The sequence below is a fragment of the Oryctolagus cuniculus genome, chromosome 5 (genome assembly GCF_051225735.1).
Source record: "Oryctolagus cuniculus isolate XC-2025 breed Fujian yellow rabbit chromosome 5, ASM5122573v1, whole genome shotgun sequence".
Classification (NCBI taxonomy): Eukaryota; Metazoa; Chordata; class Mammalia; order Lagomorpha; family Leporidae; genus Oryctolagus; species Oryctolagus cuniculus.
This window is the reverse complement of record NC_142871.1, coordinates 8,282,501-8,307,013: the sequence shown is the minus strand read 5'-3', so window position 1 is coordinate 8,307,013 and position 24,513 is coordinate 8,282,501. Positions and strand designations below refer to the sequence as shown.

The window sequence follows — 24,513 nt, the reverse complement described above, 5'->3', positions numbered from 1 at the left end:
GGGCGGTCCGAGGAAGGGCTGCTCCTCACTCGCCGGCAGCTCCGGGCCCACAGCTGCAGGCGCGGTGGTCCCGACAGGATGAGTGCAGGCTCGGACCCCGTGGTCATCGTCTCGGCGGCGCGGACCATCATAGGTGAGTGCCCGGCCGCCGCGGCGCTCGCGAGGGCCGCCGCGGGCGGGACCAGGGTGGTGCGGAGGCCCGGCGTGCGGACCGGCCGGCCGGGACCCCCGGAGCCCGCAGCCTGGTGCCCGCGGGGCTCGGCTCGGCGCCCCCTCCCCGCTCTCGCCAGGCGGGTCCGCTCCGCCCCTCGTGCTCCGATTGGCTGTCCGTGGTAGAACCACGGTGCCTCCCGGCTCTTCTATTGGCTGGCGCGGAAAGGCGTCTTCTCGCGAGACCCCTGATTGGCCAGCTCCGGGAGGCGCCATCGGTCATCAGGGGCTGGGCCGCTCGGTGGTGCGACCCGAGCGCTGGGCGGGGGTCGTGCGGCTGATGGACGGTGACGGCTGCTTGTGGCCTCCGCCCCCGTGGTCGCGCCGAGTTCCCGCGGGCCGCCGGCTGCCGGGGTCCGGAAGGTCGGGGCCGCCGCAGTACGCTGGGCGGTCTGTCCGAACGGCGCGGCGGCGCGTGGTCCTCGGGGCTCAGGGGTCCTCTCTCTCCGCCCTTGTGTTGCAGGCTCCTTCAATGGCGCCCTGTCGACCGTGCCCGTCCACGACCTGGGCGCCACTGTCATCAGAGAGGTCCTGAGGAGGGCCGCGGTGGCCCCGGACGAGGTGTCCGAGGTCATATTTGGACACGTCCTGGCCGCAGGTAACCCCCGGAGCGCTGGCCGGCAGGGCGCGGGGCCCCTCTGGGGCCGCGCAGTGAATCAGTGCGCCGCGTTCGGCCGGTGCCCCAGGCCCTGTGCGAGGTGCTGGCCGAGTGGCTGCGGCCACGCGGGGACCGGACAGGGGTCCCCCCCCAATAGCCGGTCACTAGCTTCAGGCTCCCGCCCTGAACGTTACCGTCGGTTGGATGGATCCCTGGGGAGACTCAGACCAACACCGGTCCTCAGGCCACCAAGACCCGCTGCTTTTCCGTGTCCGGTTAGGATTCAAAGTGTTCCAGATGTTGGATTTTTTCTGATTTTGGAATATTTACATACACGTGTTGAAGTATCAGAGGGGACAGGGTTAACGTCTCAACACAAAATGATTCATGTTTCACATGCACGCATACCTCGGAAGGTTTCTGGGAAAATGGAATGAGAAGATGAGTCTATCGGTGCAAGAAATTTTGAAAGTTAGGCCGGCGCCGTGGCTCAATAGGCTAATCCTCCACCTTGCGGCGCCGGCACACCGGGTTCTAGTCCCGGTTGGGGCGCCGGATTCTGTCCCGGTTGCCCCTCTTCCAGGCCAGCTCTCTGCTGTGGTCAGGGAGTGCAGTGGAGGATGGCCCAAGTGCTTGGGCCCTGCACCCCACGGGAGACCAGGAAAAGCACCTGGCTCCTGGCTCCTGCCAGGATCAGCGCGGTGCGCCGGCTGCAGCGGCGGCCATTGGAGGGTGAACCAACGGCAAAGGAAGACCTTTCTCTCTCTGTCTCTCTCTCACTGTCCACTCTGCCTGTCAAAAAAAAAAAAAAAAAAAAAAAAAAAAAAAAAAAATTTGAAAGCCGCCGTTTTTTCACAGTCCACATTTCCCTGAACTTGTTGAAGATCCTCCTAGGCCTGGATTTCAAAGGTTTTTTGCATCAAAAGTAACTTACCTCTTCATTCCATTGTCCAAGAACTTTCTGGAGGACCTTGTGCGCCTTAGACACAGCCCGACCATACTTTCACGCAGTGTTTTGTGCAGGAAACAGAGTTTGCATATCGCCGGCAGGGTCTCCACACACTGAATAAAATGCATTGAATGCTGTCTGCGCACCAGGCGCTGTGCCAGGGCATCTCGTGGGGACCATGAATAAACTTGAATGTTGTGTGCCTCTGCTTTCCCAGGCACATTAGCGAGGAGCTGGATCGGAAGTGGAGCAGTCAGGACTTGAACCAGTGCCCATATGGGCTGCCAGCATCCCAGCCGGAGCCAGCACTGTGGCATAGTGGGTAAAGCCACTGCCTGCAGTGGCACCATCCCATGTGGGTGCTGGTTCGAGTCCTGGCTGCCTCTTCCGATCCAGCTCTCTGCTATGGCCTGGGAAAGCAGTAGAAGATGGCCCAAGTCCTTGGGCCCCTGCACCTGTGTGGGAGACCTGGAAGAAGCTCCTGGCTCCTGGCTTCAGATCGGCTCAGCTGTGGCCGTTGCGGCCATTGGGGAGTGAACCAGCAGATGGAAGACCTCTCTCTCTCTCTCTTTCTGCCTCTGCCTCTCTGTCATTCTGCCTTTCAAATAAATAAATATTTTTCTTTAAAAAAAGATATATTTTACCTATTTGAAAGGCAGAAAGAGAGGGAGACAGAGAGAGACAGAAAATCTTCCATCTGCTGGTTCACTCCCTAAATGGCTGCAGTAGCCAGGACTGGGCCAGGCTGAAGCCAGGAGCCTGGAGCTGCATCTGGGCCTCGCAGCATTGCTGAAAACTTTCAGATTCAAGAGTATTTCAGATTTTTGGTTTAAGGATGCTTAAAATATTCATAATTTAGGTTTTTTTTCTGCCTAATTCTCCTTTCTCAACTTGTCTTTATGGGCCTTGAAGTCTTTTATGAACCATGCTAAAAAAAAATGTACACATAACACCCTCAGACCGGCTCAGTTCTGAGCACTCCCGCCTCTCTCTCCGTTCCCCACTTGGACTTTGTCGGCTATCGGGGGGCACCCCCCTGCCAGTTTCTCTGGTACCTGTCTCCCTGTCTCCCTGCCGTCTGTGCTATCTTGTGCAGCCATAATCAAACTAACAATTATGCTTATCGAGGGCTCACTCGGTGCAGGACCTTTGAGGCACCGAGCCAAGTGCTTCCATTTGTCACCTCATTTAACCCTCATCATGAGGCGGTTGGATCCAGTTAGCTCTTTCACAGGTGAGTGCATGAGACTTTGAGACATCACATAACTACCAGGGGCACAGTTGGAAGTGGAGCCAGCACTTGAATCCAGATCTGTGTCCGCGATGCCAGTCCACAAGCTGAGGACTGGGCCGAGCCAGGAGCTTCTTCCAGGTCTCCTTGGTGGGTGCAGTGGCCCGAGCACTTGGGCCATCTTCCGCTGCTTTCCCAGGTGCATTAGCACGGGGCTGGATCAGAAGTGGCGTGGCCGGGACAAGAACCCATGCTGCTATGGTATGCCTGCGTCACAGGCAGCGCCAGACCCCTGCTGTGTGTGTGGTCAGTCATGTGTACATCCCAGATTAATAACCTTGTGATCAAGATGACTTTTAGCAGCTGGTAGCCATGGGGAACGCCATCTCTTGATCCAAACAGTGCTCTCTCCAGCCAGCAGGCCAGCAGAACGCCAAAGGGAACGCTCAGTTGTCCGGAAGTCAGCAGGAGAAGTGCTAGGTTCGGGCAAATCTGAGAGGTGGCATAAAGACCCTTTGGCGGCAGACAGCGGTGCCTGAGAATATTTGGAACTCTTGACTCCACCCCTTCCGCTGCTGCTCTGCGTAACCCGTGTTTCCAGTCCCCACCGCGGCCTCAGGGAAGGCCTTTGTGGGTTCTGATTCCCTGCGCATCTTGTTGGGTAACCAGCGCGCCGCAGTGTGGTGACTAAGGACAAGAGGAGAAGAGCTGCCGAGGGCAGCCTGTGGGCTTCCGGCCCTGGCTGGCAGCGCTGCGTACCCTCTCACCCCGAAGTCTTTCTACTCAGTGCCTAAGGCCTCTGTGTTGCTGCTTCCAGGTTGCGGGCAGAATCCAGTCCGACAAGCCAGTGTGGGTGCAGGCATCCCCTACTCCGTCCCGGCCTGGAGCTGCCAGATGATCTGTGGTTCGGGCCTGAAAGCCGTGTGCCTCGCCGCGCAGTCGATAGCCCTAGGGGACTCCAGCATCGTGGTGGCAGGCGGCATGGAGAACATGAGCAAGGTACGGCCTCGGACGGGACGGCCCCGGTGACCTCACTGACGGGTCCTGTCCCTGCTCGTCAGAGCCGGAGCCACACAGTTAATGAATAAGCAACACGGGTTCAACCTTGACCCCCACCTCAGTGCTAATCATTCTTCAGGTTGGTTGGGAAATCCTAATTGAGGAAAAATCCTCCCTACCCGTGTGAGTGGAACGAGTGTACATTTCTTAAGCTGTGCTTATGAAGCGTGTAATATTAAAGCCCCAACAGGAGGGTGCTTCCGGAAGTTAATGGAAGCGCCAGAGTTGTGGCACCAGCCTCCCGTGTTCCTGGGATTAAGTCGCAGCTCTGCTTACAATCCAACTTCCTGCTAATGTGCCCAGGAGGCAGCAGACGATGACCCAAGTACTCGAGTCCTTGCCACCCACATTGGAGACCCAGATGAGGTTCCTGGTTTCTGGCTTCGGCCTGACCCAGCCCCAGCTGTTGCGGGCATTTGAAGAATGAACCAGGGGATGGAAGATCTCTCTCTCTCTCCCTCTCTCTCTGACACTCCTCTCAAATAAATACATAAAAGCATAGGCTGTCTGCCAGTGTCTGCTTTAGCAGGAAGTTGGAGTGGAGCACCAGGCAGGATTCAAGCCCAGGCCTCCGTGTGGGACGCAGGCACCTTAACTGCCAGGCCAGGTGTCTGCCCCTTTACACACTTCGGAGGTTCCCACTTACTGGTCAGCTGCCATCCTTGGTGACAGAGGGAGAGAGACGGATCTTTCATCCACTGCTGCACTCCCCAAACGGCCACAGCGGCCAGGGCTGGGCCAGGCTGAAGCCGGGAGCATCACCTGGGTCTCCCACGTGGCTTGCACGTGGGCCATCTCCTGCTTTCCCAGGTGCGTTAGCAGGGAGCTGGATCAGAGAGTAGTCAGGACGAAGGTGGCACTCATGGGCTGCCTGTGTGGCCGGGGCGGCCTGACCCAGGACAGGAGTAATCACCGCCCCGCCTCAGCCCGCGTTTGCTTCTCGTTCCCAGGCGCCACACTTGGTTCACCTGAGGACAGGAGTGCGGGTTGGGGAGACGGCGCTCGCTGACAGCATACTCTGTGACGGCCTTACCGACGCCTTCCACAACTACCACATGGGTGTTACGGGTGAGCACTCCCACAGGGTCGCGAGCTCGCTCGCCGCCTGCCCCATCGCTCCTCACGGGCAGATCCTGTCCCTGCTGCAGGACGAAGTCCCTCTGGTGAACTGCGGTGCGGCGAGTCAGTGTCTCCCCTGACCGTGTGACCATGTGACTCCCTGACCAGCAGAGCACTTAGAAGGGGGGTCCCTCGGAGTTCTGCAGCCCCCATAAAGAGGGTTCTGTGCAGAGGCCAGCCGGTACTGCTGGGCCCTCACTGTGCGATCTGCGCCGTACAACTGGGTCGAGTCATCCGTGTGCAAGGCCCTGTGGTCTAGGTTTCCTGCAAAGTAAGTGGGAAGTCGTCAGAAGAACTCGCGTCCGTGTGAGACTTCGAGTTAAAGAAGCAGACCCGAGGGGTGAAGCGCCTTGCCCAGACGCGTGCAGCTTGGCTCTGGCTCCTGAGTGTGAGGCAGGAGAAAGGTATTGAGAGGGGCGGGACTTGGTCAGCAGGAAGTGCAGGCAGAGAGGGGAGGGCCTGGTGGTGTGGGCGAGTAGGCCGCAGCAGGCCAGGCCGAAGGGCAGGGCAGACCCTGGGAGCTGCGTGCCGACCAGGGTCTTGTCACAGCGTCGGGTCAGTTTCTCAGGTGTGGTACTCGGGCCTCCTGTCACCAAGGGTTGTAGATTCAGGTCCTCGGTCTTGTCCAAGCTGTGACGCCACCAAAATGTGCTTGTTAACCCGTAACCGGAAGCCCCTCAGCACGTGACTGCGTTTGGAGACAGGGCCTCTAAGGACGCAGAGTGGACAGCGAGGCCATGACGGTGGGCCGTCGTGCGATCTGAAAGGTGTGTGTGAGAGGAGGGAGCTGAGACAGACGCCAGGCGTGAGCACGCTCAGGACACAGCGAGGGGGCGGCCGTCCGCAGGCCAAGGAGGCGCTGAGCGAGGGATCGCCCGGGCTCGTGCTACTCACCAGCTCTCCCCCTGGGGCACGCTACGCTGGTGCAAACAGCCAGAGAAGCAGGGCCTGCTGGGGTGTCTGGAGTCAGCGGGCCAGGGGGCAGGGGAAGAGGGAGCCACCAAGAAAAGGAGCTCCGGAAGTCTGCCTGAGACCCCCGAGGTCTTGGTCAGGTACAGCAGGGCACGTGCAGCCCACACCCACCTGGCCTGGTGACCAGGGCTAGGGAACTGCACTGGGTGGAGACTAAAAGCTTGCCGGAGACTCGGGAGCTCTGAGCATGTGATAGGAACACATCGTAGTCCATCGAGAACCACTTAGAACACACAAAGTTATGGTCCTACTGCAATTCCATCCTTTTTTTAAAAAATAAAAAAATTTATTCATTTGAAAGGCAGAGTTTGAAAGAAGGAGACATCAGATTTTCTTCCCATCCACTGGTTCACGCCCCAGATGGCCTCAGTGCCAGGGCTGTGCCAGGCAGCGCAGCCGCGTGCACTCGCAGCCTCCGGGCACGAGAACTCTGGAGTGCTGCGAGTTACATATGTGTGCTAGACAGGTGTCCCACGAGCTGGTGTCCGTGGGCAGCCCGCAGTTGTGCACCTAGGATTTCCATGTTTCACTCTGTATTAGGTTTGCTTTTCCCAGTGGTATAGATTCTGAACGCGTGTGTATGCTGGGTTGAGCAGGTGAGGACAGGAAGCAGGGTCGCTGCTGTAGAAGAGGCCCAAGGAGAGAGCTACACGGGGGCGAGACTGCACTAGACACCAGTGTCATTCAGGGTGCCCCGATGCGTGTGTGGGGCAGAGCGTCAGGTTCCCACGAGCGCTGCACTCTGACAGGCCCAGGAAAAGGAGCGAGGCCTGAGTGTGATTCATGCACGCAGAGGCGCGTTGGGACTAGAAGTCATGAATGCAGGCTACCACTGCTGAGCAAAATCCTTAAGATACTTCCAGAATCTCCAACTAACTCACCACAACGTACTGAGTGGTTCTGAGTGGGAAACAGTGCGTTTATGGCAGTGTAGACGGGAGGATGCCACTTTGGCCCAGTGAGCCCAGGTGTCCCGAGGGTCACTCACCTGGCTTCCAGCACCTCTCACCTGGAGAAACCCTGAGACAAAGCCAAACTGGCGAATTACAAAAGCATTGGCCCTTGCTCTTCCAAAAACGCAAGCCACAGGAACAGCGCCTGCAGAACCGACCGTCGCCGCCCGCCCCGCACTGGATCCTGGCCTGTGAGGACTTTACTGGGCAGGAGAAATTTGGATTCGATGATAGTACTGAGGCGTAGGAGTGGACGGGGGTTGTATCTCCAACCTTCTGTCGAGTGGGGAAGAGTGCTAAGCAAGTGGGGCAGCCGGACGTGCCCGACCGGGGCCGGCACTGCGGTGGTCAAAGAATCCTCCCGGGCGGTGGGGGCGAGCAGGCAGAGCCAGGCCTGCCGAGCACGTGGGAGCCTGGTAAAGGGGTCTGCCCGCTCAGTGACACCCGAGAGGAGGGAGAGCGCAGCTTCGTGCCTGCCGTGCCCAGGCCCCCTCTGCGGCCCGCGAGACCCCGCCCCGCAGTGCCCCCGCCCCGCAGTGCCCCCCCACCCTGAGCCTGCTTCGTGACACTGTGTTGCTTTCCTTTCCCAGCTGAAAATGTAGCCAAACAATGGCAGGTGAGTCGAGAGGACCAGGACAGGGTCGCAGTGCTGTCCCAGAACAGGACGGAGAACGCGCAGAAGGCTGGCCACTTCGACAGAGAGATCGTGCCAGTCCTGGTGTCTTCCAGGAAAGGTGGGCGGGTTTGCAAGCTGCCTCGCGGTCAGGTTCCTCAGGTTGCTTACCTTGGCCTGGCTGTGTACACAGGGCGTGACCTCTCAGCCCATGCTGTGTACACAGGGCGTGACCTCTCAGCCCACGCTGTGTGCACAGGGAGTGACCTCTCAGCCCACGCTGTGTACACAGGGGCTGTTGCAGAAACCAGTGATGGGAGGCAGCAGTGCCCTGCTCCCCGCACGGGCTGACCCCTCCTTCCTGCAGCTGTGTGCCCCTCCAGCCACACTTCCCAAGGGCGGGTCCTCGGGGGCACTTGACCGTTGCCTGCAGCTGCTTTCCTCAGAGAGGGCTGTGGGTTTAGAAGACATCTGTCTCTTGAGGAAAGTGCTCATCAACAAACTTGACGGTTAGAGACAGAGCTCCCCCAGATGACCGCAGCAGGCTGGCTTGGGCCAGTGACGCCAGGAGCTGCGGGCTCATCTCGGTCTCCCGTGCGACAGCAGGAACCCACGTGATTGTGAGCCATCCTCTGCCGCCACCCAGTGTGCCCATCGGGAGGCTGGCGTGAGCGGAGCCAGGCCGGCAACCCAGTACTCCGGTCTCGGTGGCTAAGCAGATCCGCACCCCGAGAGTCCTTTCCCTCCTCTTGTCCCCAGGCTGTCCCTGCCCGCATCCTAGCAAAGCACCGTTTCCCGGGCACCACCCTGCGCTGATGCTGGGGGCCTGGGTCTCCTCTTTTCAGGGCCTACCGAAGTGAAAGTGGACGAGTTCCCTCGCCACGGCAGTAACTTGGAGGCCGTGTCCAAGCTGAAGCCGTACTTCCTGACCGACGGAACAGGCACAGTCACGCCAGCGAACGCTTCAGGTCAGGCTTCCGGGAACACGGGGCTGTCCCGTCATCTTCTAGCTTTCATTTGAAAGGCAGAGTGATGGGAAGAGAGGGACATTCTGCTGGCTCGGTCCCCAGATGGCTGCCATCATGGGGGCTCCGTCAGGCCAAAGCTGGACCCCAGGACTTCCAGTGTCCCCCGAGCTGGTGTCCGTGTGGGATGTGGGTGTCACAGCTGCAGTGACACTGCTAGGACACAGCAGCCACTGCACCTTCTTAAATTCCTTTAGCTGTCACACAAACGTAAAATGTTTCCACTTCTCCAGTGCCCAAAAGTGCCCCTCTCTGTGTGAGGCCTGCCTTTTGCAACTCCCCGCCCTTCTACCTGTGCAAGGTCATTACCCACTGTCCCGCGGTCAGCTGTGGAGATGGGTGCAATGGCGGAAGTCTTTGTGACAGAAACCTGGTCACTGCACCTTGCAGGGATGAACGACGGCGCGGCCGCGGTGGTGGTGATGAAGAAGTCGGAAGCTGCCAGTCGCGGGCTTGTCCCTCTAGCGCAGATAGTGTCCTGGGCACAAGCAGGCGTGGAGCCTTCCATCATGGGGACAGGGCCCATCCCAGCGATCAAGCAAGCCGTGAGTAGTCTTCCCCACCTCCTCCTCGCCTGCTGTGCAGTGAGCCCTCTGGGAGGCCGCCGGTGTGGGCACTCCCGTGGTCAGCACTGCTCGGTCTCCACTGGTCTTCCCCAAGCCTCACGCACTCACCCGTGCAGCTGTGCCAGCAGCCGGCAGACCTGAGGGCAGGGAGGACCATCTAGGGGTGACGCGTCTCCTGACCCAGAGCACAGCTCTGCTCCCCAACTCCCGGCCTGGAATTTCCACGTGATGCTCTACAAGACACCCTTGACTTTGCGTCACTGGGCTCCTCTCTAAGCACCACAGCCGCGGTGTCTGCGTCCGGATAAGCGTGCCGCCTCTCTGCAGCCCTCGCCCGTTCCTGCCCTGTCGCTCACTGCCCTTCTCTTCAGGTCGCCAAAGCTGGCTGGTCGCTGCAGGATGTCGACATATTCGAAATCAACGAAGCCTTTGCAGCCCTGTCAGTGGCAGTTGCTAAAGAACTCGGACTGAACCCAGAGAAGGTAAAGATCAGGTGCTAAGAACCTGGACTGAAGCCAGGCTTCTGTGGGCCGCAGTCCCTAGGCCGTGCCCCTGAGCTCACAGCACAGCCTCTGCCCGTGTGGCTGCCAGGCTGTCCACGCACTGTGCGAGGGTTATCTCCCCGCGCATGAGGAAATGCTGAAGTTCCTGCTGGGACTCAGTTCACTGTTGCTTCCCAAGGGAGAAGAAATCCTTCTAACAAGGTTAAAACTCAATGAAGGGACAAGGGAAGTCGGGAATGGATGTAACAAAAATTTATTCCTTAGCAGCCAGGACAGTTGGAAAGGGCACCCTGCCAGAGGACAGAGAGGGAACAGACGTGTTGGGGTGTGCAGCCTAACAGAGCTTTCCTTCCCTCAGATCAACATCCAAGGAGGAGCCATAGCCCTGGGGCACCCTCTCGGAGCGTCCGGCTGCCGCATTCTGGTGACCCTGGTGCACGCGCTGGAGAGGACCGGAGGAGCGCGCGGCGTCGCGGCCCTTTGTGTCGGGGGTGGGATGGGAATAGCGATGTGTGTTCAGAGGGGGTGAGCAGTGAGCCGTGCTCACACTCGCCCGGGCCTGGTGTCCACTAACCAACTACTAAGGACCAAAGTGAGGATGGAAACCATTCCCTACTTCACAAGAATCCGAGCTGACAACTCACTGTACTTTAATTGTAACTTCTGAGGTACAAGACAATTGCATTTAACATTGTTATAAATAAAGGAGAAATCCCATCAGTCATCAAGGGCTCCAGAATGAACAGCATCTTCGTAGCCTCCATGCTTGTCATCTTTAGTTTCTGGATGTAACTTGATGAGGTCATCAATGCGGAGAATGGTGATTGCAGCTTCTGTGGCAAACTTCAGACTCTTTACTTTCACTATGGTTGGCTCAAACACCCCTGCCTGCTTGTTGTCTCGAGGCTTGCCATTGATCAGATCAAGGCCAATCCTGTGGTTAAAAGGGGGAAAAAACAGCCCAAGTTCTGGAGCAGCCTACATGTAAGATCAGTGTCTCAGCCGTCTCGGTTTGTCTAAGTGCACCTTATGATGTCATGGTAACAGCACCCGACACATCTCTCATCCTTGTTAGGTAATGCACAAGCCCAACAAGGCTGCCTGAGAACCAATGTAGAACCATAGGTCAGGTGACAACACCCAGGGTAGGAGTCTTCCCAAGGCCCTGGAATGGCTAAAGAGGTGTCAGCCATAACAAACTTAGGAACCAAACTACCACACAAAATCTAGTCAGGGAGAAAGGGCACTCCCGTTCTTACCATTTTAGATTTTTCCGTTCTGGGTTCACCTGCGCCTCATTGTGAAAAGCTCTCAACTTTGCGACCAGATCCGTGGAGTCCTGGGCAGCGTTCACGGCCAGCGTGTTAGGGATCACGAGGAGCGACCGTGCGAACTCGGCAATAGCCAGCTGCTCCCGCGAGCCCTGAGAGACAGACAGTTCCTCCTCACACGGGGACAGGGAGAACCCGCAGCAGCGGCTCAGCTCTCTGCGAGGCGTGCTATTTAAATTTATGAAAATGCCAGAGCTGCCCACCCCACTGTGGGAAGCAAGCAGCTCCTCTTACCATGCTGGTGGCGTAGTTCTCAAGGTATATGGACAGCGCTGCCTCGACAGCGCCCCCACCTGGAACCACAGACTTTGACTCCAGAACTCTCTTCACCACACAGAGAGCATCATGCAGGGAGCGCTCCATCTCGTCACACATGAAGTCGTTGGCACCGCGCAGGATGATGGACGCAGACGTACGCGCCTTAGTGCTGCGAGAGAGCACGTGAGACTCTTAACAGCACTTCCACAAGACCCGCACAGCAACTCCACACGCACCACCGATTAAATCCTGGGTGCACGCGGCCATGTCTAGACCACGGAGCAGAGATGACTCAGTTACGTCACCTCCATTTAGTTACAATGGCCCAGTGTTATTTTATCCCACGCGTATAACTGCTCATAGCATGGAGAGACTACAGCAGCAAATAGATGGGAAGGAAATTCTACAACAAAAGCTGCACTGCTCCCTAGCTTGGAAAGTAGCTTACTTTTTGATTAAGATCAGCTCGTCATCACAGATTCTCTCCTGTACCACCTCCTCCGCTTGTCCCAACATCACAGCTTCAAAAGTCTCTTCACCTTCCAAGTTGGCCAGGGTTGACAGAATACTTGCTATTAAGAGAGTCATAAAGGTGTAAATAATGTTCATGATGACCTCGTCGTAAATTCAGAACATTAACTTATGATAAAAGTGACACCGTGAGGTCAAGGTGTCACTGAGATGAACAGAGTAAGCTAATACATCCCCAGGGTTGCAGACTTCCCCAGTTCGTGAACAGGCAGGCACTCCTGTCTGCAGCACAACCATTACAAGGATGGTGTCCCCGGAGCTGCTCAGCACAGTGTCCCGACACAAACAGGCCATCGTGGCAGGCACCGGGACTCCACCTGACGGCTGGCAGAAGACTTACCTCCAGAAGCTTTAGCAATCCGCTTAAGATCCCTCTTTAAAACTCTCCTAACTGCCATTGCACCAGCGTCCACAAAATACTTGAGACACATGTCATCAATGCCGCCGGTGGTGAGGATGACATTGGCACCAGTCGCCAAGATCTTCTGAATTCTCTCCTTGGTGATATCTGATTCTCTACAAAGAAAAGGACTTTAGTGCCCCAAATTACCTTCTCTTTCTTAATACAACTCTAACTTTCGCTAAGTATTCATTCACAAAATCACTCTAGATTAAATTGAAACCCTTCTTTCCCATCTACATCTAGAACTTAAATTAGTCCAGTTTTTGGAAGCTCAAGGAATGGAAAGGACGACTTGCTTCCCACAATCCCTAGCTGAGTTCCTGATTTAGAGGTGCGGTTAGGAAGAGGCAGTGGGGCAGGTGTCGTGGAGCGGGCAGTCAAGCTGCTGCCTGCGAGCCCAGCCTCCGCATTGGAGATTGTTCTGGGTGCTCCACTTCCAGACCCAGCTCCCTGCGGATGCACATGGGAAGGCAGAGGATGATGGTCCATGCACTCGGGTCCCTGTCACCATGCAGGAGTCTAGATGGAGTTCCTGGCTCCTGGCTTCAGCCTGGCATAGCTCTGGCTCTTGCAGGTGTTTAAGAGGTGGACAAGCAGATGGAAGCCATCATTCTGCCTTTGAAATACCCCTCCCCCAAATACGAAGGAGCCTGCCCTCAGGATCTCTTGGAGGGAGGAATTACTGTTCATTCCCCCAGCAAGTATTAACTATTGTTGTATGCGAAGATGGACACAGGCATACACCCAGCTAAGGAGGTCTAGAAAGGGATCCTGGGTAGACCTGCGGATCAGACTAGAAAACGAAGAGCTTTATGGGTTAGGTGGCTGAGAAGCTGAGCATTTTCAAGGAAACCCCCTATCAGTCAAATCCAGCATGAAGTGTCTGCAAAGAGGTCAGGTGTGGTGCAGAAGCTACAAGACTTGGGGCAGTAGAGGCGTGCTGCCCACTACATAACTGCACTCTGGTCAACAGTGGGCCCGTACCAGAGAAAACAGCTGGGACCACCCCACTGCCGTGAGCCCACAGCAGCTGTGAACGCAGCACAGCACGTCGGTCCAGTGGCTGAGGGACGCTGCTCCCCACCAGCTATTCAAGCACGCTTGCCAGGGATAACAGGGTAATGAAGGACCTAGTACTGGGTGGGCGCCTGCTACTGCTGGCTGCAGACTTCTGAGTCATGCTAGCAGCTCGTGCACCGTGTGCCGACTACTGTTTCCCCTCGTGCTCAACTCTGCACTGTTCTGTTGATCAGAGCCCAAATAAATACGATGTAGTCCAGGTGTGTAAAGTTAAGGCTACACCACCTAGGAGCTGGTGCTGTGGCCCAACGGATTAACTACTTTAATCTAACACTATGCAAAACGGTGTGACTTTGTTAGAAATGTTAAAGTCCTTCAAGATATTCACACTCAGAAACTCCAGTTCAACAACACATGCTACTGCCTAAAAAATGGTTCTTAAACCAGCTCCATGACCTCAGACACAGCACTCCTTTTAGTTTACTGTCACCTAGTCCAATAATTTATAAACATCCTTGTCAAAGACCAAAAATATTCTCTCAACATACCTCTGCCTAATTTGGTCCAATTTTTCAGGGTCTGTAATGACCACTTGTACACCGAGCTTCATTTTTGTTTTCTGCAGGCTGAAGTCTAGGCAAGCAATTTTTGCATTAACTATTCTCTTGGGCATGCCTGTAATTGAACAGAATATTCAGTTCCATTACAGTCACCATAACAATGCTGCTTCATCAACCACACATTCACCCCAGACCCCAAGAGTCACGAAGGCATTAATTCACATTTCATCTCAACAGTTCAATGGCACCAAACAAGCAGCATTTCTTCCATGTGCACTCATCCTAACAAGCTACATGTGTGTAAGCCACAAAACACGCAACGCGCACAACCCAGATGGGCCAGTTTTAAGGGCCAGGGTTGTGGCGCAGGGAGGGAAGCTGCTGCCTGCAAAGCCAGCATTCCCTATCAGAGCGCCAGCTCCCTGCTAGCGCGCCTGGGAAGGCAGCACAAGATGGTCCCTGGTTCTTAGGCCCCTACCACCCACGTGAGAGACCCGGATGGAGTTCCTGGCTCCTGTGGCCTCTGCTCTGGCAAGTAAGCCAGCAGACGTGAGATCTCCATCGCTCCTGCCACTCAGATAAGTCCACCCCATTCTCTGAGCAGACCCCACCCCTTACCCTGAGATCCCACCACACAGTTGAGAGCGTAGCCACTGACGAGCATGCTCTCGGTCTGGCTTCTCCCGTGGGCTTTCAGAATATTGATGGAGTTGACTGGGTAGCGAGGCTGGCCTCGTACGTCTGTATATTTAACAGCAAGCACGGCATCTACCACCATATTAGAGAAGAAATCTCCGTTTCTAAGCCAACAGTTAAGGGTAACCACAAAATTTGGAATGACCACAGGGTACACATGAAAATCAAAAGTAATGTGAGGAGACCCCCATTTGGTAATCTTATTTATCAAACAAGCATTATTTCTGCCACCAAAATCCTGCAATATTACTTATCACTATCTGCAATTCAATCACTTTTATACGCGCTTTATGTATCTTTTCACTGTAAAAATTCAGGGAAGGCAACAGGCAACTCCCAGCATCGCTCATCTCTGCTGCAACCTCATTTTGCACTGATATGCACTATTCCACAATGACGGGCACAGACCGGCTGACCCGTATTGGGCAACCACAAGGATACATCCCGATGATTTTGGAAGACATTGACGTCTTCGCAGCGTTAATCAGGCAATCTCTCCCGAGTTCATCCGTGTTGATAATCAGGTTTTCACTGATATAGCGCACCGCTTCCCTGTTTAGTGTGGGGAGAAACACTGATCAATTCACCACTCAAGGGTTTGGTTTTATCACATTTCGGATAGCATCCAACTGTCACAGGCCATCTTCTGTCCAGCCATTTCATATAGAAGGAGGGTACCAAATCCTCTCCCTCTTCAGATCATGGCAGTTTTCATCTATCCCATAAGCATAGCCACTGAAATCTACTAATTGGAGAAAACGTGGTAGTCAAATGGGAAAGGCAAGATACTGGCTTCACCGTGTACTTCATGCATAAATGCTAAAGTGCTAGAATGCAGCTTTTTCAAACTGAAATTTAGTCATAAAGAAAAAAAAATTAGCCACTAGTCAACACATTAACAGACACCTGTTTATCAGTTCATCAAATACGTTTTTCCAGGGCCTGTGTGATGCTAGCATTGCATACGGGCGCAGGAGACCCGGTGCTCATGTGGACCCGCCTCCCTGCTGGCGTGCCTGGGAAAAGCAGAAGACGGTGCAAGTATCTGGGGCCCTGCACCAACACAGGAGACCTGGAAGAAAACCCAGGCTCCTGGCTTTGGCCTGGCACAGCGCTGGTCACTGCAGCTATCCGGGGAGTGAACCAGCGGATGGAGGCTGTCTCTCCCCCCTCCCTAACTCTACCGTCCAAATCAGGATTTTAAAAAACGTCACCCTCTCTGAGCGTACGCAATCTTACTTGCAGGCAAGCCGGTAGCCACTGATGACTGAGGTGGGGTGGATTTTCTGCTTGACCAGCTCGTCCGCGTTCTTCAGCAGTTCTGCTGCGATGATGACCTGCGGAGAAAACACACAGGGCCCTGCCGACGCCGCGTCGGATGTCTGCCACCACGGATGCAGAAGCACTGCCATGGTCAGGGATCAGCCAGACGGCGGCGGGAATGCTGGGGAACCCAACAGCTGGTTCCTAGAAGCTGGACAAGAACTGCGAACGCCTGGACCAGAGAGGAGGCTGCCCAGGGTTCTGGCTGAGCCAGAGTCCCGCAGGGCACAGCCAGGACGCACCCATCATCCTCAGAGATCAAGTGCTCAGCAGGAACTAAAAACCTGTCATTTACATTTCAGGGATTCATGCTACCTTGGGCCATCTGGCCTTTTGTTCTTAACCATTCTTATGAGAAACCAAGAATCGTTTAAAAAAAAATAAAAGTCGTATTAAGCAGGTTGCTGGGACAAAGCCCACCTCGCTGCTCGGGGGAAGTGGGCTGCATCCCGTCGGGGCTGACGTCCCACCTAGTGACACATCTCCCCCGCACAGCACCCTGACCTGGTCAGAGTTAACACCGTCCGCACCAAGACCTGTCTACCTCCCGTGCGCGCCACAGCTCGGCAATCACACGTCAGCGCGTTCCCATCGCCCCATCGTGAAAGCCCGAGCCGAGGACGGCCGCTACCGGCCGCCGACCTACCACGGAGGTGGTCCCGTCTCCGACTTCCTTATCCTGCAGGTCGGCCAGCTCACAAAGCACCTTGGCTGCGGGATGCTCCACCTCCAGCAGCTTCAGGATGGTGGCCCCGTCGTTAGTGATGGTCACGTCCTTGGAAAGCCACGGGGGACACCGTCAACCACCGCAGCCCTGCCGCCTGCCGCCACCCGCACCCTCCCGAGAGGGTGACCAGAGCGGCGTCACACACTGAGGACCCCCCCCCTCCGGCCCCCCGCCCCGACCGGCAGGTGCACTTACACCGATGTCGTCCACCAGCATCTTGTCCAAGCCCACCGGACCAAGCGAGCTTTTCACAATGTTAGCAATCGAAGCCGCAGCCATCACTGTGCCCAACGGGAAACCAAGTGCGGTCAGGAGACCCACCCCTCCGCCGAACCAAAGCAGCGACAGGCAGGTGCCCGCGGCGCTCCCTGGCCGGCAGGGGTGAGCACGCCCGCCCCGCGCGATTCCACGCCGGCGCTCCCCGCGGAAGGCACGCCTGCTCTTCGGCCCACGAGCCGAGGGGTCGCCGCGCGGACGCCTGGCCGGCCGAGACCCCGAGCCCCGCGCGGCCCCCGCCCATCCGCGGCGCGCGCAGGTGGCCGCCGCCTCAGGCCCGAACAAAAGGGCGGCCGGGCACGTGTCCGGCGCCGAGACCGCGTCCGGCGCCCGCCCCGGCAGCCGCCCCCGGGACGCGCCGCGCTCTCAGGCCCCTCGCCCGGCGGGCTGGAGCGACCGGGGGGGCGCAGGCGGCCGCGGCGCAGCGGAGACCGCAGCGGGGCAGCGCGGGCCGGCGCCACGCCCGGCCTTACCGTTCTGGGAGCGGATCGCCTCCCCGGTGCTGCGGTCCCCGAACACAGACAAGGGCCCCTCCATCTTCGCGGCAGGGCGCGCGTCGACTTCGCTCAGACCGCCGACGACCGGGCTGTCGGTAGTGATGTCGGGCGGCGGCGTGCAAAGGGCCCGAGCGACGCCGCGAGGGCTGCTGGGAAACACCGCCTCGCCGCTCCCCAACGCCCCCGGCCCGGCCGCGAGGCACGGCGGGAAACAAGGAAGAGGCGGAGAAAGAGGGACGGGGACGCGAGCGCGCCGGAAGTGAGGTTACATAAGGGGGCGGGCTCTGTAGCTTTGTCCAATTAAAGAGCAGGTAAGAAGGGCGCGAAAGGGGAGACCGGAAGTCAGGCTCGTGGACTGTCGGAGGAAAAGGAAGTGCTCGGCTGCACCTGCTTGCCGGGCAAGGTTGCGCAGGCGCACTTAGACATTCTAGTGCCTTCTAGAAAATGTGATCGGGAGGGCGGGGCTGTAATAGGTGGGCGAGCCCCTTCAGGGCAGGAGTTCTGAGCGAGTCTCGCCTTCGTACGGTTTCGTCCTTTTACTACGTAAATACTTGCGGAGCATGAGGCAAATCGGCCAGGTTTTCATCCGGGTCTTGAGCCTGGGTGAGAAAGGCACGGTTTTTCTGTGGGCCGGCGGAGAAAAATGTCCATTTCGGGGAACAGCCTTTAGAGAAGGAAACGATCTTGTGCCCATTCTCAGTTTCCAGTCGCATGTGCCCAGCCCACAGCGACCGGGGTCCACGTTGCGACCTGAGAGGCTCAGAGCAGGTAGCGTGACAGCGTCCTCGCCCCGCCCCCGGGGCCTTGCCTGTGGGCTCTAGGGCCCGCATGCGTCCCGACGTAGGCTGTGATTGGCCAATCGGGGATAACAGACAGCCCCCTTGGCCACTCAGCGGCCAGGGGCTTGTTAGTTCCGGGTCCGCAGCGTCTCTCGCATGGCCGAGTCAATGACCTAGGCGACCGTACATCCCTAGCTGAGCTAGCATGGCTGCGGCCGGAGAGTCGCTGAGGTCCCGGTGAGGAGAAGGAGGCCTGCGTTGTCTGCAGCGTTGCCCGAGATCCGCTCCGCGATGGCCCTTCGGTCGCGGCTCTGGGAGGTGGTGTCGGCTAGCAGGAGCCCCGGTAATTCGCGTCGCCCCGTCTCTCCCTCCGTCCCCACCGCAGGGCAGCGCGCGGCGGTGGCGGTGGCGGTGGCCGAAGACCCAGGCAGGCCCGGGGGTGAGCTGTCCAGGACCCCGGGGGCGGGCGCTCCGGGCGGCTGCCGCTTCTGAGCCGCGTGGTCGCTTGCGTTTCTCAGGGTGCGGGCTGGCGGCCCTCTCGACGGCGTCCGCACCCGCGGCGAAGCCTGAAGCGGACCCACAGGAGAACGAAGCCGTGGCCCCGGAGTTCACCAACCGCAACCCCCGCAACCTGGAGCTCCTGGCTGTGGCCCGGAAGGAGCGGGGCTGGGGCACAGTGTGGCCCTCGCGCGAGTTCTGGCACAGGTAGCCCGCGGGCTGTGATGGCCCGGGCATTCGGCGGCGGGCGTGGGAGCGAGCGAGGAGTCGGCGGGGTCCGGGGAGCGGACGGGGGCCCGCCGGGGCCTCTCTGGGGCGGCCCGGATCGGCCTCGGCCCCGGGGCTCGTGGGCCGGGCCACCGGTTGCAAAGGGGCAGGTAGGCGGGAGTGGGAACCGGGGGATTAAAGTTCGAGCCTGAATATTTGCAGTTTAAGTGACGTCATTTTGGCTGCAGTAGGGAGAGTAGATTTTTTAGTGTGTGGCACTGGATACTTTGGGTGTTCGGCAGGTTGATCATGTTTATGTATTTGATAAGCGCACCAGAGAGACGGAGCTCGAACCAGCGTTGCGACACGGGATGCCGGCATCACAGGCGTAGCTTAACCGGCTGACCAGGCGGCCACAGCCCACACCGAGATCTTCCATTCACTGTGTTCCCCTGAAATGCCCGGGGTAGGCCAGGCCAGAGCCAGGAGCCTGCAGCTGAGTGGTAGGTGCCGCCCCAGAGCTGGGACTTCAGCCAAGTCTCTGTGTGGTGCAGGTGCCCCAAGCAGCATCCTCACTGCGGTGCCAGACTCCTGCCCCTGGAGAGTAAATTCTTAGGAGAAGTGTATTATTACAGACAGGAGATGCTTGGTTACTAAGGGAGTTGATTAGATAGCAAAGCAGGTAAAACTGCTGCCTGCACTGCCAGCATCCAGTGTGGGTGCCGATTCAAGTCCTGGCTGCTCCCTGCTAATGCACCTGGGAAAGCAACAGAGGACGGCCCAAGTGCTTGAGCCCTGTCACCCACATGGGAGACCCATAAGGTGCTCCTGGCTCCTGGCTTTGGCCTGTCCCAGCCCTGGCCACCATTTGGGAGACATCCCCCCCCCCCATGACTCTGCTTTTCAGATAAATAAATCTTAAAAAAAAAAAAGATAGTTGTTTAACAATTTCTGTTTGCCAGGAACTAAGCTAGTGCTTTATACATATTTTCTCACTTAATCTTTAAAAGTACATTAAGAGGCCGGCACCGCGGCTCACTAGGCTAATCCTCCACCTGCAGCACCGGCACACCGGGTTCTAGAACCGGTTGGGGTGCCGGATTCTGTCCCGGTTGCCCCTCTTCCAGGCCAGCTCTCTGCTGTGGCCCGGGAGTGCAGTGGAGGATGGCCCAGGTGCTTGGGCCCTGCACCCCATGGGAGACCAGGAGAAGCACCTGGCTCCTGGCTGTGCCGGCCGTAACAGCCATTTTGGGGGGGTGAATCAACGGAAGGAAGACCTTTCTGTCTCTCTCTCACTGTCTAACTCTGCCTGTCAAAAAAAAACAAAAAACAAAAAAAACAAACCAAAAAACTACATTAAGAAACAGATGCAGTGGTCTTCCCCAGTTTACAGGAGCAGGGAACTTGAGGCTTAGGGAGACAGACTGGTGAGTGGCAGAGCTGAGAGTCAGCCGTGTTTTTGCTGACCTCAGCCAGGACACTGAGTTACTACTGCTGTGCTGCAGCACGGAGGCTGTACTTGCTGCCTACCTGCTTGGTGGAAAACTGTAGCATGGGATTTTTTTAAGGATATATATGAAAATTACAGAGACAGAGAGCGCGTCTATCAGTGGCTCACTCCCCAAGTGGCCGCGATGGCCAGGGCTGAGCCAGGCTGGAGCCGAGCCAGGAGCCCCATCTGGGTGTCCCGTGCAAGTGGCAGGCCCCAAGCACTTGGGCCCAAGTGGAGCAGCCGGGACATGAAGTGGCACCCACGTGGATGCCAGCCCTGCAGGCGCTGTCCGCTATGCTACAGTGCAGGCGGGAGAATAAAACCCCTCTTAACGAGTATACAGAGTTACAAGAACAAATTAAAAATCCTAGCTGTGTGTTGTATTTATTTAACAAACACTGGACCTATATCACCTACTGGGCATTGTGCTGGCTGAAGGAGGTAGATACAGTAGAAGTTATCTTTGTCACCAAAAGCCCTAAGTTTCATCATAGTGGACGGGGGTGATCATGGTTACAGTTGCTGTGATACATTTCACAGAGTTGGGAGGGGGTGGAAGGGAACAGGCAATTCAATTTTGAGATAATTCGGAACTTAAGTCTGAAATTCAATCTTTTGAAACTCCCAACTTGAAATCTTCACTATGTGGATGTTTAAATGACTAGACATGTAGCCACTCTCCGCCCCCCATCCCCACCCCGTCAGCCCTATTTATAATTGCATAGAGACTTTGGGAAGTGACCTCAGAGATAATGCCTCCTAACCTCTTCAGTGAACGAATGATTTGAGACAGGGGTCAGCACACTGGCCTCTGGGCAGCAGCCGGCTTCGGCTTGCGAGTTAAAGACGGTTTTCAGAGTTGGTGTGCGGCACAGCAGGTGAGGCCTTGTGGCGTCCTCATGCCATCTCCAAGTGCGGCTTCACACCCGCCTGCCCTGCTTCTGGGCCAGCTCCGGCTGATGTGCCGGACGGCGGCGGAGCACGACCTGAGCCTGTGGGCCCCTGCCAGCCTTTCGGGAGACACGCATGGAGTTCCTGGCTCTTGGTTTCAGCCTGGCCCACCTCTGGCTGTTGCAGCCATCTGGGTAGTGAACCAACAGATGGAAGATCCCTCTCTCTGTCACTCGGCCTTTAGAATAAAGAAGGAAAGAAATCTTGTTTAAAAAATGATTTTGCACTTTTAAAACGGTTAGACGCTATTTGGTAACATGCAAATAGACTGAAATTCAGTTCTCTGTCTGCGAGGGACGTTTGCTGGAGCACAGCTGTGCTCCTCACCGTGTCTGACAGGTCGCCTGGCTGCTGCAGCACCGCAGGGCTTGAGCAGTTCCAACAGACTGTGGTCCCAAAGCCTCAAACAGCTGCCGTCTGCGGCTTTACAGGAAAGGTTGACCCCAGGTGGAGAGACCGATTTTTTTCTTTTCTTTTTCTTTTTCTTTTTTTTTGCTAGAACTACCAGCAAAACTGAGTAGAACCCAAATTTCTAAATCTAGTGCTTTTTCTATTTTGCATTAAAAATCTTAGAGTCTTCTAATTTGAATGTTTTCTCTAACTCAAGCTTAATTTAAAAGAAGATTCATTTAAAAAATCTATTTGAAAGGCAGAGAGAGACCTCTTCCATCTGCTCTTTCATTCCCCAAATGCCCGTAACAGCCAGGGCTGGGCCAGACCCAGACCAGGAGCCTGCCCAGCTCTTGGGTTTCAGTTAACTGACTTCCGGGCCGGCGCCGCGGCTCACTAGGCTAATCCTCCGCCTAGCGGCGCCGGCACACCGGGTTCTAGTCCCGGTCGGGGCGCCGGATTCCGTCCCGGTTGCCCCTCTTCCAGGCCAGCTCTCTGCTGTGGCCTGGGAGGACAGTGGACCGTGGAAGACCAGGAGAAGCACCTGGCTCCTGCCTTCGGATCAGCGCGGTGCACCGGCCGCGGCGGCCATTGGAGGGTGAACCAACGGCAAAGGAAGACCTTTCTCTCTCTCTCTCACTGTCCACTCTGCCTGTCAAAAGACAGACAAGACTGGGCCAGGCTGAAGTCAGGAGCTTCATCTGTCTCCCAGTGGGTGCAGAGGCCCAAGCACTCGGTCGTCCTCTTCTGCTTTCCCAGGCCACAGCAGAGAGCTGGATCAGAGGTGGAGCAGCCAGGACGTGAACCAGTGCCCGATGGGATGCTGGTGCCGCAGACGCTGGCCTAACTCCCTGTACCACGGCACCAGCCTCTGATGTACATCTAAGTAGGCTGACCCTGCTTAGAAAGCGCCAGAAGTCCCGTGTTTTCTTCTAGTCCTCTCAGGTTCGCACATGTAAGTCTTTGTCCCTTCTTATACTCTTATACTTACTCTGGTGATAGCTGGAAATAGATTCAGTCGGCAGCTTAGCTCTGCCTCGCCCGAGTTCTCTTACGAAGTAGATGTGTAAGTGAATAAACCTGAGCTCCAGTTTCTCCTTGAAGTTGAGGCTAAGTGGAAATAATTGTTTCTTATTGAGAATGTTGAAAAGGCAGACGCCACACACCTTTCTCAGGTAAAACCCACGTTGTCTGCTGAGGTGAGTCAGCAGACGCTGGAGCCTGAGAAATGCGGGGGCGTGCGTCCCCGCGAGGCGGGTGCGTGGGCGGCTGCGTGGGCGTGCGTCCACACCGCGAGGTTGCGTGGGCGTGCCTCCGTGGCGCCGGGCGGTTGCGGGGGCGTGCCTCCGCCTGGTGGTTGCGTGGGCATGCCTCCGCCCCGGCGGTTGTGGCTGGGGGGATCTGTTCAGGGCTCTCTCCACCCCCCGCAGGTTGCGGGTCATAAGAACCCAGCATCACGTGGAAGCGCTCGTGGAACATCCCAGCGGCCAGGTTGTGGTTTCGGCGTCCACTCGCGAGTGGGCTATTAAAAAGCACCTGTACAGGACCAGGAACGTGGTGGCTTGTGAGAGTCTCGGACGGGTGCTGGCACAGAGGTGCCTGGAAGCAGGAATTAACTTCATGGTCTACCAGCCGACCCCCTGGGAGGCAGCCTCGGACTCGGTATCTTTGTTTTCATGTTTTTACTGAAAAGATAGTAATTTTAAACAAAATTTATGTATTTGAAAGCGTTAGATCTTCCATCTGCTGGTTCACTCCCTAGACGGCTGCAAAGGCCGGGACTGGACCAGGCCAAATGCACGAGCCGGGAGCTGCATCCTGGTCCCAGGCCACCAGCAGAGAGCCAGATCGGAAGTGTAGCTGCCGGGGCTCGAACCCGCGTCCATATGGGATGCTGGCACTGCAGGCAGTGGCCGTACCCACTACGCCACAGCGCCAGTCCCCCCCTGTCTCTCGAGAAGTGAATTTATTTCCAGGGTGTTTGTGGCGCTGACTTACTGGTTTCCTGTTTTCCCTGATCTGCAAAACCAGCTGAAATGCCTGCAGAATGCCATGACGGAAGGTGGTGTGGTGCTGCAGGAACCTCGGCGGATCTATGAATGAGACCGAGCACCGCTGGTTTTGGGGTGGATCCAGAACCGCCAGCTGCTGCCGCGTCGGAGGACCCCCAGCTGGAGCCCTGCCCCTGTTGCGCAGTGGATGCCCTTGCTGAAGGTCACCCTCTCCGCATCGGAGGACCCCCAGCTGGAGCCCTGCCCCTGTTGCGCAGTGGATGCCCTTGCTGAAGGTCACCCTCTCCCTCGGCGTCTGGTTTCTACATCAGGGTCTTCATTCTTCCCTGTCCTGGAGATGAAGAAAAAGTTAGAACTGTAATTAACTTTTGTGCAACAAAAGTTGTTTGTAAGCTACGAAATAAAAGTGTGTTAACTATTTCCGGGTCATTTGGAATTCCCTCTGCCTTCCAGCTCAGCGTAGCAGGAACACGTGAAGTTTGCATAAAAACTCTTACTAGCCTGAGGTCCTGGGGCGTGATGGCGGTGGTGTGGGGGCCGTGGGGGCAGAGGTGAAGAGGCCGGCGCTGAGCTCGCTTGGCTCTGCTTCCTGGCGGCCAGAGAAGCAGAACTGAAGGACAAGGGCAGTGCCACTCAGAGCTGGGAGCGTGCGCTCCGGCTGCCATGGAGGGACAGCTTGCCGCGTGGAGGGCACTGCAGGCTGGTGGAGAGCCTGGGCGGAGGGGCAGCGGGGCGGCCTCAGCAGCTGATGCGGCAGACGACGG

The 24,513-nt window shown here is 56.9% G+C and overlaps 3 protein-coding genes and 2 non-coding genes across 10 annotated transcripts; 2 read left to right on the top strand and 3 right to left on the bottom strand.

Annotated features, from left to right (window-relative positions):
• Window positions 1-49: 49 nt before the first annotated feature.
• On the top strand, window positions 50-10,522 carry ACAT2 (acetyl-CoA acetyltransferase 2). The gene is made up of 9 exons (XM_002714983.6): window positions 50-133; window positions 674-808; window positions 3,806-3,987; window positions 4,998-5,115; window positions 7,682-7,825; window positions 8,550-8,672; window positions 9,120-9,274; window positions 9,667-9,777; window positions 10,157-10,522. Exons 1-9 carry the CDS (start codon window positions 79-81, stop codon window positions 10,325-10,327), a joined length of 1,194 nt encoding a protein of 397 aa, XP_002715029.1. The 5' UTR covers window positions 50-78; the 3' UTR covers window positions 10,328-10,522.
• On the bottom strand, window positions 10,425-17,580 carry TCP1 (t-complex 1). The gene is given in 12 exon segments (NM_001163114.1): window positions 10,425-10,732; window positions 11,058-11,221; window positions 11,364-11,556; window positions 11,836-11,959; window positions 12,259-12,434; window positions 13,890-14,016; window positions 14,520-14,701; window positions 15,039-15,149; window positions 15,837-15,934; window positions 16,567-16,695; window positions 16,843-16,928; window positions 17,397-17,580. Coding segments are annotated over 12 exon segments (1,671 nt in total). The 5' UTR covers window positions 17,461-17,580; the 3' UTR covers window positions 10,425-10,515.
• LOC127493352 (small nucleolar RNA SNORA20) lies at window positions 11,651-11,784 on the bottom strand. Its single transcript, XR_007923408.1, has one exon. It is a non-coding gene; the product is annotated as a small nucleolar RNA SNORA20 (small nucleolar RNA).
• On the bottom strand, window positions 15,238-15,376 carry LOC127493361 (small nucleolar RNA SNORA29). The gene has a single exon (XR_007923416.1). It is a non-coding gene; the product is annotated as a small nucleolar RNA SNORA29 (small nucleolar RNA).
• Window positions 17,581-18,357: 777 nt separating the features above from the next.
• On the top strand, window positions 18,358-24,167 carry MRPL18 (mitochondrial ribosomal protein L18). Of its 6 annotated transcripts, none has more exons than XR_016233581.1 (5): window positions 18,358-18,542; window positions 18,718-18,904; window positions 22,497-22,692; window positions 23,168-23,399; window positions 23,769-24,167. XR_016233581.1 is itself a non-coding variant. In XM_017345472.4 (4 exons), the coding sequence occupies exons 1-4, from the start codon at window positions 18,491-18,493 to the stop codon at window positions 23,834-23,836; spliced, it is 390 nt and encodes a 129-aa protein (XP_017200961.1). In that variant the 5' UTR covers window positions 18,358-18,490; the 3' UTR covers window positions 23,837-24,167. The 6 variants fall into 6 exon arrangements, 4 of the variants coding, with proteins under 4 accessions (XP_017200961.1, XP_002715030.1, XP_051710162.1 ...); XR_016233580.1 differs by having other exon boundaries at window positions 18,358-18,638; XM_017345472.4 differs by lacking the exon at window positions 22,497-22,692 and having other exon boundaries at window positions 23,168-23,250.
• Window positions 24,168-24,513: the final 346 nt, after the last annotated feature.